The 19,522-nt window shown below is 33.5% G+C and overlaps 2 protein-coding genes across 4 annotated transcripts in view; one reads left to right on the forward strand and one right to left on the reverse strand.

Annotated features, from left to right (window-relative positions):
- The first annotated feature begins 299 nt into the window (after positions 1-299).
- Ndf (Nucleosome-destabilizing factor) overlaps positions 300-19,522 on the forward strand; it is a 58,729-nt gene continuing 39,506 nt past the window's right edge. For 2 of the 3 annotated variants that reach the window (XM_089711215.1, XM_089711216.1), the window contains exons 1-7: positions 300-384; positions 471-507; positions 889-971; positions 2,064-2,190; positions 4,508-4,657; positions 8,211-8,408; positions 9,308-9,481. In XM_089711215.1, coding sequence (XP_089567341.1) covers positions 350-384; positions 471-507; positions 889-971; positions 2,064-2,190; positions 4,508-4,657; positions 8,211-8,408; positions 9,308-9,481 — 804 coding nt within the window. In that variant the 5' untranslated portion in view covers positions 300-349. The remainder of the gene's footprint in view (positions 385-470; positions 508-888; positions 972-2,063; positions 2,191-4,507; positions 4,658-8,210; positions 8,409-9,307; positions 9,482-19,522) is intronic. The other variant, XM_089711217.1, reaches the window with a different exon arrangement.
- On the reverse strand, positions 12,938-19,269 carry LOC149476734 (uncharacterized). Its single transcript, XM_089711362.1, has 5 exons — positions 18,935-19,269; positions 15,168-16,855; positions 14,910-15,057; positions 14,691-14,831; positions 12,938-14,533 (listed from the first exon to the last, which is right to left on the reverse strand). Exons 2-5 carry the CDS (start codon positions 16,826-16,828, stop codon positions 13,754-13,756), a joined length of 2,730 nt encoding a protein of 909 aa, XP_089567488.1. The 5' UTR covers positions 16,829-16,855; positions 18,935-19,269; the 3' UTR covers positions 12,938-13,753.

A 19,522-nucleotide genomic window follows, 5' to 3' on the forward strand; every position in this document is an offset into this window, starting at 1 on the left:
GACTCTATTGAAATTACTCAAATTGAAATACTATAGTAAATTTGCAAAGAAATTCGTATGCAGGATGTAAAATATGTTGAAAATGTTGTTTTTCAATCAAAACACATTTTTAAAAGCGCGGCTGTAAATAAATAACTACAAAATTATTAAAACAGTGTTAAAATCACGTTAAAACACAATGAAAACATCTTGATTGATTACCTGGAATAAACAAAATTACCGGTTTATTTTCTGTGGATATATTTAACCATAGACAAAAATAAGACGCGGAAAAGTTACACGACTCTATAATTTGTTGTAGTCATTGAATTAGTTCGTCGAGGAAAGTGGAAAGAAGTGGACGTATACAATGTCTGACGCGTATAAACTTGGTGATTTAGTTTGGTATGTAGTTAAAACTTAAAAAAAATATTGTAAATATATACATTAGCACGTGTTCAATGTGTAACTCTTTTAATTTTTTGTTCCAGGGCTAAAATGAAGGGTTTCAGCCCTTGGCCCGGCCGGGTGAGTCTGCTTGTTACGCTATTTTAAAGTTATTCTCTTTCTAAATAAAGTTTAAATAAATTTGAAACCATTTACTGATGTCAAGAAACAACCGTACCAAATTTGTTTGTTGAAAATTTCGATGTAATCAACATGTTTTTAATGAGCGGGAATTTTTTGTGTACAAAAGCTGACGCTATTACGGTCACTGGCGAGAAAACACCAAAATTAAACTAAACGCTTTCATTGTAAACGTTCAAAAGTTCAGTCAAGTGTATAGGAAAATATTTATGTACATTAACATTACATTAAATTTTTTGTTTGTATCAAAACAAAAACCCAAAAGAAGAGTATAAGAGACAAGAGAAAGTTTTATAATATGATTGTTTGATGATTTTTCAGGTAGCCATACCAACCCCAGAACTGAAGCCTCCGAAGAAGGCAATGAATGTACAATGTATTTATTTCTTTGGGACAAACAATTAGTAAGTCCGCTTTTAATATTTATAATTTTTTACCAACAATTTAATGATTGTACATTATATTACATCATCATCAAGACCCAGATTTGATGAGCCTATTCCAAGATTCTTATTTAGTTTTAAATAATATAAATATCTAAGAATTGACTGATTGTTTATAGCAAAATTCCCATTCAATAAAATTTGAATTAAAATTTAATCTTCAAACAACTGTTAAAAGATAAATTTAAGAAGTTTTATTCTCATGCAACCAAAAATAATATCTTTTTAGACATTCTAGTATTTTATAAACAGAATAGGTTTGTTCCTGTATGAATTAACAATAAGCCAACATATTTTATATTCCCTTCAAGTTAATTGCATGCTTACAGAGACATGTTATTATAAAAATTAACAAATATATTCAATAAGAACATGTATTTAATGTATATTGAGTTCTGATATAGGTTCCAGTTATAATATTTAAGAATATTTTTTAATTATGAAGATGCAGCATGTGTCTTTGTATGATTTCATTTATTTTTTTATTAAATTAACTTCAGAGTTTAGTCTTAATTTGTATAAGCAAAACAAATGACTACACATGTACAGGATAATTTTATTTGCTAAATATAAGGATTATGATCTAGACATCATCATCATCATCATTATCAGCCCATGTTTGTCCACTGCTGGACATAGGCCTCAGTCATGGCACGCCAATTATTGCAAGCTATTCCCATGATATAGACACTTCCCAATAATTATTATTAAGGGAAGATTTTATATTGTTAGTTAGACCCCCTTTTTATTTACCAAATATAAATTATTTATAATAAAGTTTTAGTTATTTACTAGCTTACCCCCCGCGGCTACGCCCGCTTTGTCTAAAACCTAATAAATTATATACTAAAACCTTACTCTTGAATCAGGCTATCTATTAAAAAAACCGCATCAAAATCCATTGCGTAGTTTTAAAGATTTAAGCATACAAAGGGACATAGGGACAGAGAAAGTGACTTTGTTTTATACTATGTAGTGATAATACTTATTAAAAGAACATTCAATTACTAAAAATGACACACTTTAGTAAATTAATACTAATTTATTGTGTAGTGCCTGGATTGAGGAGCATAACATCAAGCCATACCAGGAGCATAAAGAGCAACTGGTCAAGTCATGCAAGACGACCGCTTTTAAAGAAGCCATTGCTCAAATTGAGGAGTATATTGTTAATCCTGAGGTAAGATTGTTGTTCTTTCCTGTTACCATGCTGTTTTAAAGCAGTCATAATTACGGAGTGGGAAAGAGTGAGATCTCTATGTCTTAATTTTCTCAAGACTCATTTCCACACTGTAATTTATACTGCTCTAAGACAATGGTAACCCATGTTTAATATATGTAATAGATATATTTTTGGATGTTATTTTTAAAATAGTCCATTGAAAAGTTACATTTGGGGTTGCGTTTTTTAGAGGACGCAATTTTATTTTTTTGATGTGTAGGGGGGTCATTGTGAAGCTAAAACCAAGTTTGTGGGGTCGCCAACCTTGTCCCATGGCCGCCATCTTGAAAATAGCGGTTGATATGGTTTTTACGATATATCTCTTAGGGGGGCCTATACATCAAAAAAAATAAAATTGCGTCCTCTAAAAAACACAAGTTTAGGCCTAAAAAATGTAACATTTCATTGGACTAAAAGTATGGTTGGAAAAGGAATTTCGATGTTTTCAGTTAGCATAATTATGTTAATATTAGTTGGTATTATGTATAGTAAAGTTCTATTTAAGTTGCTGCTGCTACTTAATATGCATTTTAAATGTTCAATTCTTTAGAGCACTAAAGTATAAGTATAACGGGTTGAAATTTATACTTATAGAATACTCTGGCACTTGTATTAAATGATAACTTAATAATTTTTTTATTCACCATGAGCAAATTATGAATCTTCAGCGATTTAGGACTTAATTTCTACGTGATATAATTTAATTTTTAGCTTATAATAGCACCATAAACAATATAAACTGGAGAATATGAATTTAGGTCTTAGAGTGCAATGATATAATAATAAGTAAAAATGTGAATATAGGTTATTAGCACTCCGGAGGCACGTCAAAATTAGCCACATTTTACTTCAGCTGTCTCTTTTTCGCTCACTCAAACTCAAACATTTATTTAATTAGACTTCTTCTAGAAGCCCTTTTGAATCGACCTTACATATTTTTAACATTTACCATCGATTCGGAAAGCAGTATCTATGGAGAAGAACCAACAAGAAACTCCATAGTTGCTTTTTTAAATCATCTCAGTATAGTAAATTCATGCCATCTCACTTCGACATCTAATTGTATGTGCCTAGTTTTTGAAGATCGAATGTTTGTAAGCAACCTATCTACAGCCTATCTAATCTACCCTTTTACTTATAATATCATATTGATAGGAAACAAATGGATGGGATGTATTTAACATCAGTTCTGTTTACTTTTCCGTATTTCGTTTCTTACCAGATGTTGTATTACCTGTTATATCTATTTTTATGTTATATATATTTTCATTTTATAAAGACCGACTCACGTTTATACTCAAGCTTATAGTCTGGATCCAATATAGTCAGAAATACTGCAGCATATCACGTTTCAGAGAATTAACTTTTTGTCCTTACGAAAAGCTGCGAGGATAGATCGATCTCGATTTACATGGAAAGTTTACAGACACGCTTTATTTTAAGGATTCATAACAACACTAGCTAATATTAATTTTGTATCCTTCAAAATGAATATTTGTCCATTTTTCCAACGTTTTTCATTAAATTTACAATTATTCGTAGCGTGATGTCAGGCGTTCTAAATATTAAATACATGGACTTTTCAATACCAAAAATCAACACGCATGAGTACAATTCATTCGAACCGGTAGTTCCTGAGATTAACTCGTTCAAACAATCTCACGTCAGCTTTATAATAAAAAGCGGTGCACCAGCAAAAAGGGGTGCTTTAGGAGGGTTCGCGAAGTTTTCTACCCAAATTGCCAAACTTTTTTTTATGTGAATAAAATAGTATTTTTTACAATGGATAAATTTATGAGAAATTGAAAATTGAAAATGCTATATCAATGCCCGTAACTTTAGTGCCGTTTCTCAGTGTAACCAGAAAAATGTATAGATTGTAAAAATGTATAAGCTCATTTTTAGGTTAGGGCAATAAACATAGTGGAATTTTAGCAGTTTCAACGTGGCAGGGAATAAAATGGCTTCAGTCTGTGCTTCAGTAGATCATAACGACGATCTACGGAAATATTTCAATCAGATATCAAAGAATATTTCAGTCAGATTTCCAAGAATAAGTTGGTCAGTTTTTGCTGAGCTTCCATGTAACGTTTAAATATTTTTTGATTAAATGTTGAGCTTTTGTGGGTTAAAATAATGCTTGCTTATTTTATTCAAAACCAAAAAAGTAACATACATTTTAGAGAATATTTACAACAGACCTACCACTAATCCAAATAATACGTAAACAATTAGTAAATGATATACGAATATTTGTTCACAAATTTCTCCTTAGAAATTCGGTGACATCGACGAGCACGCTCGCAACCCTGAAGAAGAGTTTGACAAACTAAAGGACAACATTCGCAAAGAGAGTACAGACGAACCTCCTGTGGAGGAACCGACTCCCGAAGTAAAGAAGGAGAAAAAGAGCTCTACGCCCAAGGTAATAAGGACGAATGTTGTTTGCATGGCTTGGAAAGGTAATGTTACTGGTAGGCCTAATTTGGCGCGGTTTTTGAGTATGGTATCACTGATTTTCATTTCCATTTTTGAATATAGACTGGGGTAGAAGCCTTTAAAAATAATGAAAAGATAAAAAAAATCGCAGTCGGATGAAACCCATTAGAAAAGGAGAGGAATATGATGAAAATAAAAGGAAAAATAAATTACGGTCAATCCGAGTTCGGGAAGTGGGAGGGGGGAGCATTTAAGAGAAAAAAATGGTTTCTCCTGATTTCCGACAAAACTACAAGTCCTATAGAAAAAAGTTCAATAGCAAAGTTGTAGGTAATTAAAAGTTCTACAACTTTTGTATTCACAATTTTTTCATATAACCTCAAAATTTAGATGAAAAATTCAAAAAACCAAGTTTTTGGTCTTTTATTTTTATCTAGTTCAAAATTAATTTTTTTTCTACGAAATTTGGTGGAAACTTACTTTATTATGTCCCAAATACACTGTAATTTATTTGATTGAAAATATTTATTTTTTCGCCTTATTTTGAATTAATACCAAAAAAACAACCTAATTTTCAATCGAAAAGTCACCCGTCAAAATATCAGCTTTTTTCAAAAACTTGGGGTGCCTTTTATTCATTTAAATCTCTACTTTTATATGGTGTAAAAAAAAATAAACACCACTATAGTAAATGTTCTCAGGAAATGCATACAAACAGTGTAATAATGAGCTTTTACTAAATCAGGCACACTTCTTGAACTCTATATCTTCTCTTGTATCGGCTTTTCGGTAATATTTCAAAAGAAAAATAATTATCTGTTCTAAGTTTAATATTTTACAGCATATTCAAAAGCAAAATGATGTCGATAAAAACATTTCAGGTAGTTCGAGAAGTGTGCCTGATTTAGTAAAAGCTAATTTTCACACTGTTTGTATGCATTTCCTGAGAACATTTACTATGGTGGTGTTTATTTTTTTTACACCATATGAAAGTAGAGATTTCAATGAATAAAAGGCACCCCAAGTTTTTGAAAAAAACTGATATTTTGACGGGTGACTTTTCGATTGAAAATTAGGTTGTTTTTTTGGTATTAATTCAAAATAAGGCGAAAAAATAAATATTTTCAATCAAATAAATTACAGTGTATTTGGGACATAATAAAGTAAGTTTCCACCAAATTTCGTAGAAAAAAAATTAATTTTGAAGTAGATAAAAATAAAAGACCAAAAACTTGGTTTTTTGAATTTTTCACCTAAATTTTGAGGTTATGTGAAAAAATTGTGAATACAAAAGTTGTAGAACTTTTAATTACCTACAATTTTGCCATTGAACTTTTTTCTATAGGACTTGTAGTTTTGTCGGAAATCGAGAGAAACCATTTTTTTCTCTTAAAAGCTCCCCCCTCCCGCTTCCCGAACTCGGATTGACCGTAATTTATTTTTCCTTACATTTTTATCATATTCCCCTCCTTTTCTAATGGGTTTCATCCGACTGCGATTTTTTTTTGTTTCAAAAATTATCTACTCTAGTCTAATAAGGAATGACTGATTTTGTTTCTGATACATGTTTTTGAATATGGAATAACAATTTTTTAAATAATGTTTTTTTTTTAAATAAGGAATGCTTTTTTTTGCGTTTGATTTTAGGGGATGTTAACGCATAGCAATGTATGCTATTTTCTGGAATTTTATTAATCAATACATTTTATAACTGCTTTGTATAAAAAATATTTACTAATTATGAAAATACAACTTGTAGATGTAGTTTTGCGTGGTCAATGGTAATATTATTTATATTATATAACATATACAGTAGAACTACAATTATCCGAATTAATGGGGACCGGGACCCATTCGGATAATCAAATATTCGGATAATCGGATTTAAAAAAAATATTGCCATTGGAGAGAATAAAAGCTACGTTTTGATATTGCATTTTTTTTTTATTGAATTAAATGAAAGAAACATGAAATTTTCACATGTTTTAAATATTTTTGCAATCATTTTTCTTATTTCCTCTAGTGACAACGCATCTTTATCATCATCCTCTCCATATTCTTGTTAGGGGAAGAATTATAGCGCACTTAGACTTTTTTTTGGACAATTTTTTGTGATTCGGATAATCGGCGATTCGTATAGTCGGGAGTTCGGATAATTGGAGTTCTACTGTAGTTTAATTTCATTAATTGGTATTATTAATAAATAAAAATAGTAGTAAAATAATTTGAATTAAGAATTGTAATAAAGTAGTGACAGTACAAAAAAATGGTAACATATCGTTTAAAGAACAGATTATAAAACAAATGTCATATAGAGCACTTGTGCATTGTTACCAGCTCTAGTAATGTGTGCGTGACACTGCGCACACGTGCATCTGTGTGCGTGTTATGTTACCAGATATTGAAAAATTATCTAATTGTTTTGAAAAAAAAGTATACAATATTGTTAACATTCTTTTGTAACTTAAATTACTGAAGTACTATATAGTAATCGTTATAGCTTGATAATATTGTTTTTGTAAACTTTGTGCAAGCGAGACACCCATGACTGAAATAAACCCAAATTACGCTACATTAACGACCACTCGCCCTTTTTAATGCAGTTTTATCAAGAAAATAATAGAAAATTCATTTTAATAAATACTGGCAACACAAGCGAATGACTGTCGAAGTTTTGTGTTCCTAGTCACATGTATATTAAAAATACGCCAAATAATTTATTTACCTATGAAAATATGATCTTTTTATTTGTTTTTGGGAAGAATTTTTACAGTGTTTAATAATATCAACTAAAATTACGAACCACTCATAACGTATTGCGTTGAACTAGTCTTGTATAGCACTAGCATGGGTTTGTATTTGATTTTGAATTTGTATTGGCTTTGGCAATGCTCGTGTGTTCAGCATGTTCGAACTACCTTTTTTATAAAGTTAATTATCCAAAATGTCATGCCAGCAATCGCTTAACCGATTTTGATGATACCTTCAATTCGAGTCGATGAGGTCATTCGAGTAATCGTAATTGACAAAATCGATTCAATATTCAAATAAATTTACATTCACGTACAATAATAAATCAATTAGATGTTAATCGTCTCATTTCTTTATTGTTAAAATGCAACTTTATTAGTTTTTTTGTCTGCCTAAACAATATCAGTCCAATAGAAAAGTATTATTTTTACATATTTCAGGGTACATACCGTAAAAAACAATGCATAATCACTGTTGTATCTTTAGTTGCTGACTAACAAAATAGAAGGGTTGAAATAAAGATCTGTGTGCACTGTGCATGTATCATGAACACAAAGTTGCTTAACAACTAACTTAATCTACTTAATAATACTACTTACTATTGATAATACTTTAAAAAAAACGTTGTTTGTATTTCTAGCCATTTTCGGCTCATAGAGGTTGACCTACTTTTTTACTACGAACATAATAACAGGAACATGTATCATTGCTCACAAACGGATGAACCGCTTTTGATGTTTAAAAATTATACCACAATACTGACAGAAACGTCCCCTCGGCATTTATAGATACGTTTGATTTCAAAGGTGAAATCTATAAAACGCTCCTCGTCCACGGGCCTCAAGCCGACGCCGCGCAAAAAGGCCAAGAGTGCGTCGCGCTCCTTCACCGACTCGGACTTGGCCAATGAAAAGCCGTCGATGCTCAACCATTCGTTCTCGAAGAAATCCAGTTTGTTGCATCGCCCGTCGAATATTTTGAGACCTGTAAGTTATTTTTTTTGTTTTAGTTGCGGGTAGATTGATATTTTAAGTTAGTTGTTAATATTGGACAAGTTTTGTAGGTATTTGGCTACTCTTAAGATAGTTTCCGTAAATTGTGTGAATTTAAAAGATTTCTGATAAAACTGTTAAAAACTACTTTTTAATTGATGATAGGATTATTAATTATATTTATTTTAATAATTATTTTTATTTCAATTTTTAAAATTCAAAGAGTAATTCTTACCTAGGGCAGAATCGATCCTTGGTATCGACATAAAAGCTGGAAAAAATAGCCCATGTTCTTATCCAGACTATAAATCTCTCTGTACCAAATGTTTTTGCGTGGAGGAGTGACAAACATACATCTATTCATTCTTCCAAATTTTTGCGTTTATTAGTAGGATAATTAGGTGCACAATAAAATGATTCAATTCTTATATTACATACTATGTTATTCAATTATGAATGGGAATATCAATTTCGTGTGAAATATCGTTTGAAATATACAATCTACATAGAAATCATTAATGAATTTCACTAATAGTTCATTTTATTTTGTCTGACTCTCATGAAATTTAAATGCAGACGTTATTAAACTTAAATTATTAGTTTGTTTGAATGACGTCACAAAATGACCTAGAGTCAATCTTATTCTTAGTTGATTCACATCACTACATAGTATAAAACAAAGTAGCTTTCTCTGTCCCTATGTCCCTTTGTATGCTTAAATCTTTAAAACTACCCAACGGATTTTGATGCGGTTTTTTTAATAGATAGAGTGATTCAAGAGGAAGGTTCATATATAATTTATTAGGTTTTAGGCAAAGCGGGCGAAGCCGCGGGAGGTAAGCTAGTAGAACATATATTCAAGTCACAAAAACTAAAATCCCAGCTCCTTCCAGGACACACCGCCCCTCGACTTGGAGAATGTATCAGAAACACTCCTCGAGAAGAACATTAAAGCCAGCGCTATGAAATTTGGCTTCCTCGGCCTGGGTATCATGGGCAGTGGTATTGTGAAGAATCTGCTCAACTCGGGGCATAAGGTGCTCGTGTGGAACCGCACTGCTGCTAAGGTAAGTGGCTAGAATATTGAGAAATTGTTGAAGTGAAACTTCTTTATCGGGGTTGGAAAAAAATTTAGTGTAACATTTTTTCGTTACGCGTGACATTTTTCCGTTACGCGCCATCTTTTTCTTATCCCTACCACGCGTGATTCGACGTATTTCTGTAAAGTTGCATATACAGTAAATTATTTTTTGAAAAATAAGGTCATATAGAAGTTTCACTTCTTACGTGTGTACACTAGTACACGCACACATTTTTTTTAAAGGAATTTTTTGTTATGTTTTTTATGGTGAATCTTTGTGGAGAGGCATCGGTGTTTATAAGTTGTTTATTACCTGACTGCGACAGGAGGGTGATAGCCCTAAATCTAGAACATAAACGCCTGGACGTATTTTTATGTGAGTGATGTCAATAAATTCTAAATTATAGAAATAATTTGCGCCTGATTATTAAAGTAATTCATATTACTATTTGCAGTGGGGGTCATTTGTTTTGCTATTAGTTTTTTAAAGATACATAGTGATAAAGATACTCAGTTTGTGGTTAGGGCATTTTTGGACTTACTTTTAGAATTCCACTTTGTGTAGTCTTTCTTTTCTGTATTATTAATCGAAGGATTAACAACTCTTATTTGTTTTATCTTAATTGGGTAATAAACAGATAAAAATTTTGGTTTGGTTTTTAATAGGACCAATTTTGTTAAAACAATAGTAGTCGGTAAGGTGTTTCACATTATGTCTTGAGAGACACATAAAATGGTCAGGTTAAATGCTTCCAGCTTATATCAATTATTAAAATATTACGTATGTGTGATAGTTTGTTATTTATTTTTCATTTGTAATTTAAATTTCGTTAACAATATGTTACATTTTTATTAATTTTATCTTATACTTTTAATTTCAACTTAAGAAATAATATATTATGCTCCCACGCCTAAGCGCCTAAGCCCACGATAAAGGCTAAATTTATCCTTAACTTAAAATTAAATATTTTTTTGATCAAAAGAAAATAATTTCAAATAACTTGTAATTATTCTTTTCTTAATTAAATTTTTTTATTTAATCCAATCTAAGCTTATATTTGAAACCCAATTTCTATAAAATTAATTACACATAATTAAAAACCTTAAACGCTTTATGAATTGAACCTTCTACGGTGATATTTATGGATAATATTACCATACTTTTACAGTGTAAGCATAATTATAATGAATATGCGTATCATTATATTTTCTCAATAATTTCATTCGAATTTGAACTTTATTGTCAAGTGATAGAAATGAAAATAAATTATTCCTAAACATGGAATGCAGGTGTTAAATTTCATAAACAATTGCATAGAAAATGTCAGCTGTGTCTGTTTTTCACGACTTTATTTTTATAGAACGGTCTATTTACTAATTATTAAAATTTCATAGTTGGATGTAGAAAACTATTCGCATTCTCATCCTTATATAGGAATTATTTCATTCTAAATCTAATACATAATGTAATTGTTATTCCTTTATGTATCGGTATATATCTGAAGTAAGACTTTATAGACTATTTAAGACACTACATACTATACGTGTGCTACATACTATACGGTACTATACGTGTGCTATAGGCGATCGACACTTTGCACACCATGAGGCAAAGTGCCAGCATTATAACACAATATACAGATACATACAGTAAGGAAACTTCATACAAAATGTTCGAAATGGCTCCCCCCCCATCAAGCGTGTTTAGAAGGGTATTGAGGGGGATCGATAGTAGCGGGTGACACATCCACAGATTTTGAATATAGTATGGAAAAAAGTTTAAAGTGATGTCAATTCACATTAAATAAATATCGATTGTTTCAGTTTGTAGCCCTTTCAATAAATATATTTGTAAATACCATATCTGACTACAAGTTAAAAAGAGACTATTTTTTAATTTCTATAGATATGGCAGTATGAGTTTTATATTATATTGACATATTTTCTATCAAAATGATAGCTACAAATAGTACCTATTAGGAATCCAGTCTGTTTAAAGATCGCATCTATTTTTTACGCAATCTAGAAGAGCACGAAAATATAAAAAAAGGAAACCTTAAAAAAATCTTGTTTAAATTTATGTGCATAATTACGTAAATATTAGGGAAGAAAAAGATAGATATTATAATTATTGTATTTTTATCGATACGTGGCGTCTCCACTTTGTCAAGCATTAAGCCTGTCAAACTATTTTCTTTTTCTTCCTAAAACAAAAAGGTAGAGGTTCTATGCTCGTATAATAATAATTTTAATTTATTTTTGCATATTTTGTGTTTTTTAATTTAATTTAATTTATCGTTTTAAAAATAATTTAGTAGGTATACCTACATACAAGTATTGTAAATTCTGGTTTAAAATAATTATTGAATATATGTATAATACAAATATCAAGCATTATAAATAATTTAGATACATTAAATAGCCTTCGGCGTCCATAACAAAACTAGATTTCGAAATATAGCACTGATAAAAACGTATTTACTTTTACAAGCTGTATTAATTCGGATTGTTTCTTCTTGTAAATTCATATTTAGGCTACACCATTTTTGTATTTTAACGGGTTTTAATCTCCAAATTACCACAAAATCAACTGTGAAAAAAAGCAAACAGAAATATACAGGCCGAATTGATAACCTTCTCCTTTATTTTTCAAGTCGGTTAAATATCAAAAAGTAACAGCCCTATAGCTATACGTCATAATTTCATGGGGGGGGCTTAGTTTCCTAACTGTATGTACGTAGTATATATCTGTCAACTGTGATTATAATGTAAATTTGGTAGTAACTATTTAAAACAACCCTTTTTTACATTTTTAAAAAGATTTTCGTGACAAATGGCCATGGTATGTACCAAAATATTTTGCTTCTAAATACAGACGAAATTAAAATATCCAATCTAAATTTCTAAATTCTTCGGTACGTGTTTTTAATAAGTTTATTAGGACGTCCTTTAAATGATTAATTATCAATGTCTCAAATTACCGCATAATAATTAGAAGCTATTGGAAAATTTTCGGTAGTTTTCAACCAATTATTATAACATTAATTCACCCCTACATTTATAGTGACATTAATCGATCATTATTTTTAAACCGCGTCACTTGTGCTACTTGAAATCGTATGAATAATTTATTGTGTGTGTATTTATCGTGTGGTGTTTAGTTTTACCATGAAAATAAATGGTTTTTAAGAAGTGAGTGTTTTATTTATTTTAAATGTTGTAAGGTCTTATTCTAAGTTTATGGAAAAGCGGTTGATTTTTTACGTAACGAGATGTATGATGTTCTCTTTATAAGTTATATCTGGTTAAAGTCCAATTTAAACTCATTTAATTATAGATAATACATAAAAAATGAGCTGTTCGAAGAGTAGCTTAGTAACGATGGTATCATTGACCTCGATAGCTTGGTAATTTTTTATATCAGAAACAATCAAACAAAAAATTGTACATTGAAAAATAATTTATTCTTCATGATTTGCTAATTATTCTTGTTTTTATAATATTTAGAAAATCTTCAACAATATTTGTATATTTATAATAAGAAACGTTATACAATATAATCATTGCTGGTTTGTAGCATTTGGCATATCACTGTAAGACGCGGTACATACGACGGTGTCACAGAATATAATACAATATATAAATAGCAAAGTCGGCATCCGTTAAATTACACATACATAGAAAAATGAATCTATAAATATAAGAATTAGGAGACCGAACGAGATGGACAGAAGGAAACGTGAGTCTTTCGAATGTGATACGATACACCAATTTACAGCAACCTCGCAACAATTACAACAATGGAGATAACAACTTCCTTAAACCTCGCCTCAACTACGCTTCTTTAAGTCGACTGAACGAATACAAAATGCATATTTCTCTAACGTTACCCTAAAATACGTCGAAATTGAAATAAAAAAACGGTTAAAATAAAAAAGTTATTTACAAGATTTCTAATACCCACAGAACGCTTACATACTTTCCGACACTAGACCGACGAGCCGATCGCGGGCTCCCTTAACCTACCACTAGGAGAAATCAAATTTCGCTAATACGTTAACTCGAATCTAAACTATCACAGCTTACTCAGAAGTACAAGCGGTTCCATCGTCCCAATTGTCTCTACCCGACGCGAGACGCGCTCACACGATCACACGTAGGACGGCGACTCGGAGAAGTCGCAGAGGCGGATGTCGTCGAGACGACGGGCCGGCCGGCCGAACGCGTAGATCCTGAACACACGCGTCAACAGCCTGTACTACAAGGGCGTGTCCTCGCCCGGCCCCGCGCAGTCGCCGCACACTCGCCGGCCGGGCGGGTGGCGCAGCTGGCACTCAGGCCGGGCCAGCTCCACGGCCAGCAGCACGCGCGCGCCCCGCGCCGCCTCCCCGCCCTCCCCCGCGCCGCGCAGCTCGGGCGAGCTGACGCTGGCCGCCAGCCCGCGCGCCGCGTCCCGCGCCCCGCCCAGCAGCGGCTCGCTGGCCGGCTTGGCCTCCTCCGCGTAGGCGCGCGCGCTCGTGCCCGCCTTGGACGTGGTGGGGCTCGGCTCGGCCGGCGCGAGCTCGTCCAGCGCGGGCGGCGGCAGCGGCCGGATCATGGCCAGCAGGCGCGGCGGCGGCCCGCGCTCGATCATGTTGATGTGGATGCCCTCCGGGAACGTGACGGGCGAGTTGCGCCGCGAGTTGACCGACCGCTCGGTGGGCGTGTAGTACACGGACATCCGGCTCTCGTCGTCGATCGGGTTCGGCAGGCTCGACAGCTTCTCCAGTTTCGTCTTGAGGTACATGTCGATCACCTCGACGTCCGGGTCGAACGCCATCGAGTCGCTGCGGCCGCACGAGCCGCTGCGGCAGTTCTCGAAGTAGAGGCTCGGCAGGTTCTCGAGAACCTTGTTGAGCGTCTGCTGCTGATATTTGTACGACTCGCGCAGTCGCAGCACCTGGTGCGCGCTAAACTTTCGTATTTTGTTCCTCTGGAACACGTAGTTCTCGCGCACCCAGTTCAATTGAGACGTTGAATATTCTCGAACGCGTTTCACCTGTGTAAACAAACCGCGCGTTAATATGTGAATGTTGCGCTCTCGCGAAAATCTTTATTTTTAATTTATGCGCTGCAGAAATGTATATTGCGTTCGCCCTGAATTTACGGATTAGTGCTCGATTAAAGAGCATCGTTAAATAAAAAGCTAGACTCGCCTGATCGTAGTACTGGTCTCGCATGGTGCTCAGATGATTGGTGCCGATGTCCCTAATGTTGCGTAGGTGTGCAGCTTGCGATGAATAACTGGTCTGAATCCATTCCATTTGTTGAGTGCAGTTCTCTTTTATTCGATGCACCTAAAAAAGAAAATTTCATGAGATACGGTTTTCCAAATTAAAAATATTTCGTATGTTAATGTTAATGTCGATGCGTACCTGTACCGCGTAATTCTCTCTTAGTTTTTCTAACTGCAACCGTTTATACTGTTCTATATTATCCAACATACTGTAAATTTGGCGCGTTCGTGGCGCGTCTCTGTTAACACAAGTGCAACAACTGCAGCAAGTTTCTAGCAAACGGAACCTGCAATAGTTAAATATAATTTATTATACGATTATCTAAATATATACGATATATACAAATATTGTTGAAGATATTAATAAGTAAAATATAAAATTAGTCGTAGTACTGACCTGTAGAATATGTAACGCAAAGCCTGTACTAGCAGAGTGAGACCAAGAAAAGCTGCCGCACAAATCGCTCCACACAATAAACTATACATCTTAATTTCAAACATTGTCATAGGATCTATGTTGAGAACGACCTCGGCGGTAACATTAGCCGACGGATTCGTTGCATAACATGTATAAGTTCCACTATCCTCTCTATGAATATCCGTTATACTTAGAGATCCGTCCTCTTGTATGGTCACTCTCGATGTCGTATAGTCGATGGGTTTATAATACTGATCGTGGGCGACACCGTGCTTGTAGAATATATCAGGAATCGATGGCTCGGGGTTCCAATGAAAAACTTGACGGGTTGGTGTAATCCAAGTGATCGAAGGCATCGGATTGCCTTCGAATCTGCATTCTAAAAGGGCGCTCGATTGCAATCTGTATAACGTCAAGGGGCTACTGCTCACGAGGTGCGGCGCTTTGCAGTTCGTGTTGTTCAAAATGGTTAACATGTCATTAGGATAAGTGTGTGTGCAGCTCAGATCTGACTTTATTATGTTGAGTCTCCTTTCAGCCCAGCTCACGAACCATTCCATTCGACAGTCGCACGCCCATGGATTACCTCCTATACTTAATTCTTCTAATTTATCCAACATTTTCAAAGAGAGCGGCAAATACGTTAACGAATTATTGCTTATATTTAGATGGGTTAATGAAGGCGTATCTTGGAATACAAAAGCTTCTATTTCTCGTAAATAAAAATTATTCCGTATGTACAAATGTTGCAGTTTTTCCAGGCCTTGAAAATTTGTGTTCTGTATCACTGTTATTTCGGTATGATCGAGGTAGATTGTTATCAAGTTTTCGTTATATTGGAAGAGCGTCGGGGGCAGCAGTCTTAACTTGTTTCCTCCCATATTAATTAATCTTAAGTTTTCCAGACTTTTAAAAGCATCTTGTGATATGTTTTGAAACTTATTGTAGCTTAAATTCAACTCTCGCAGCTCTAGCAAGGTCTCGAATAACTGTCTCGGAAAGTTATCCAAATTGTTGTAAGAAATATCGAGAATCTCTAATTCCTTCAAATCGACTAGAGCTTTAGACGTAATTTTGACTAGGCTATTATTATTTAGGAACAGTGTTTTCAGTTGACGATTAGGTTTAAAATAGTAGTCTAAGAAAGTAACTATTTTATTATTAGATATATCTAAATAGTGCAATCTCGTCATCGGCCCGAAGACCTGGAATGGGATGGCTTGTAATTTATTATGCGATACATCTAAGACTTCTAAATTTTCTAAGTCTACGAAAGTGAATCTAGGTATATCGTAAATTTGGTTTCTGGATATATTTAAATGTTTTAATCGATTCAGTCCCGTGAATAGCCCGTGTTCAGTCCTTTTGATTTCGTTTCTGCTGATGTCGATGTACTCTAGATTGTCTAGCCCGATGAAGAGGTCCGATTCTAAGATTTGAATGTTGGAATTTGTCCATATGATATCTTGTAGAGCGGTTCCATAGTCGGCGAGGACTGCGCGCGTAAGTTTGTTGTTGGGGACGGCGGTGCCGGAGCACACAAGACGGGTCTTGGTGCAGTTGCAAGTGGAAGGGCAGACGAAGCCCTCCGCTGCTGCGCAAATTATTGCCAGCGCCAATATTTTGTGCAGCCACCGCATTATTTTATAACCCTCATAGTCAATCGACTGAAACAAGAAGAAATTTTACTTTTATTTTTTGCGTTACAATACAAATATTAGAACATAATAATATGATGCAAAAATGATAATTAACTTCAAGTTCCTAACCACTAATAAATACTAAAGCATAATTTATACTAAACTTTTTTTGAATAATATTATGTTATTTGTTGCTTTCCTAACTAAACATATTTTTATTATTAAAAATACACCCTAGTCCAGAATAAATTTCTTACTTTAATAACTGAAAAAAAAAACCTTTTAAAACTTTACTGTCTTAAGCTAAAAAAAAATTAAATAAAGTCATTGAAAAATAAAATAAACTAAATTTCTTAAGGCTGATAACTATTTCCTGCCTAAATTAGATTTAGATTACTATTTAATGTTTATGTTGTAATTATAACCATATCAATTTTATATCAGTCAATGACAATCTCATTTATTTAGATTTCATAATGTGTTTATAAACTGAGTTTATATATAATTAAACATACATAATCTCCAACATACGTTAGTGCAGTTAAATATAACTAATACCCCAATAATACATTAAAATAATGAATGTCGTCATAGATGTTATACTTAAATTTAAAAATTTAAAATTATTGGTTAGCAAAAATAAATCTAATAGTTGTTAGCATAAAATTTAATGTTTTTCTTGTAGCGGATGACTGACAATGATATTATGTTTAATATGTTTATTTTACTTTTCAAAGCGTATTTGTTATTTCGTATCATTTTGCCAACAATTTACACATGTTACATGCCTGCATGCATGTATTATAGGTAGATATTAGAAATGTTTTTATTTAATTTGCTATGAAATATAATATAAGGGATGTATGTTTTGAAGTTATTTGTTTTATTTTACAACTAAATTGGTAATTTAGATATATTGCTTGATGTATTACATAGAATTATATTTAACTTTGAACAATATGTACATTTTTATTTAGTATGTTAATTTATGTATAGAACCTGATCTCTAGTTGGTACATGTTGCAGGTCAAGATTAGCATTTGAGATATACATATTAGGTATGTTTATGATATATTTTTTTTAATTTTAACTATACCATATTGCAACACTTGTACTTAGTTCAAAAGTGAAAGTTAGTGTTATTTAAGTAATTTCATTAAGTAGGTGGATATGATTTATTAGTGCAAAACACAATGCATGTGGGAGTTACTTTGTTTATGGACTTTTGCACGCCTCATAAGCGAAGCGTTGAGGTGGGTACTACTGTCACTTCGCGCAAAACATCTGATTTTTCAAACTTAAAATGTCTTTATGTATCATACATTGCACTTGTAAGATAATACATACACACACATATTAAGAAAAAACACTATTTTTAACGTTCATGATATTTTTGATGTCATTTTTGTTATTTAAACTAGTTAAAAAACAGTTTAAAAAAGTTCTGTCTTGGACGTCCGTGTGTCTGTATGTGCGGATCCTTTTTCTTGTTAACACGATAGCGACCGAAATACTTTACTAATCGAGTCTTTTTTTTTCTCTTACGCTTGAGTATGCTCAGGAATAGAACCCTTTCATTTTTCAGGGTCTGATTCGATGTGGTTTAATTGTTATTAAATAAACAAAAATAATAATTAATAAATATTTATTAAAAAAAAATTATGAGGCGTGCACTTTTGGATTTTCCAAATTATTAAGATTATTGTAGTTTCAATTAGTTGAACTAAAGATGAATTATTGTATTTCATTCTGGTCATTATTCAATTATTAATCATTTCAAATTTGTAAAATCCGTTGTACCTAATTACTTTTACGTGTAACGGTAATTAATCACAAATTGAAGGTAGGCAAGACGAGTTTCTCGCATTGTTACCTCCACTTACGTGTGTAAAGTCTTTATAAAATTACTTTGACGCACATCTTTTAATCGCGTTAATGTTTTTTACATTGCTACGGATTAATTCCAACAAGTACGCTCGCGTTCGTCTGTCGCGACTTCGCTCACCATACAATGACTATGACTTGGGTATTTCGAAACATACGCATGGGATACTTATAAGTTACATCACGGCACATCTAATATAACTTTTAACACTTGAAATTTACCTAATACTCGTTCACATCTCACTCCAACTTGCATAATCCACGTTTTTTGTTGACAACAGATGTGGAAACGAAACACACATTTCCATTAAACACGTAGCATTTTCAATAATATCACACACAAACTCTCATCGTTAACAACTATGGATCACACACAAGTAAAACGACGTCGTTCTTGGAAGATTAATACATAATTTTCACATAAAAAATTAGCTTTCGCGATATTACAAGACGCTGTCACTGCGACCGTGGTGATACACTGGAAAGGAATAAATGGCGGCGGCGGCGAGTTGCGCGGTTCGCCGTCTCTGTTGCTCGTGCGTGCGCCGCTGTTGCCCGTCCCGCTCTGTCATTGGCCCAGTCAGCTGTGGGGAGCGAGGACCGCCGACGGGCGCCGAGCGGAGGCGAAAGTGCTTTGGAAGCGCGGCGGGTGTCCGTTGTTCGGAATCATTCTCATTGTGCTGCGTTTTGCTAAGCCGGGAATGTTAAGAAATGTTAACTATTTATAGGCCCTATTCACAACGGCGCGGCGGCGGCGTTGCTCGTTACTTGATCAATTTTTTTCGTATATTTTAAATGTTTTTTTTTTTT

This window comes from Colias philodice, chromosome 26 (assembly GCF_061535455.1).
Source record: "Colias philodice isolate Cphi_HAF_F1 chromosome 26, ilColPhil1 Martin Lab GWU primary, whole genome shotgun sequence".
Lineage (NCBI taxonomy): Eukaryota > Metazoa > Arthropoda > Insecta > Lepidoptera > Pieridae > Colias > Colias philodice.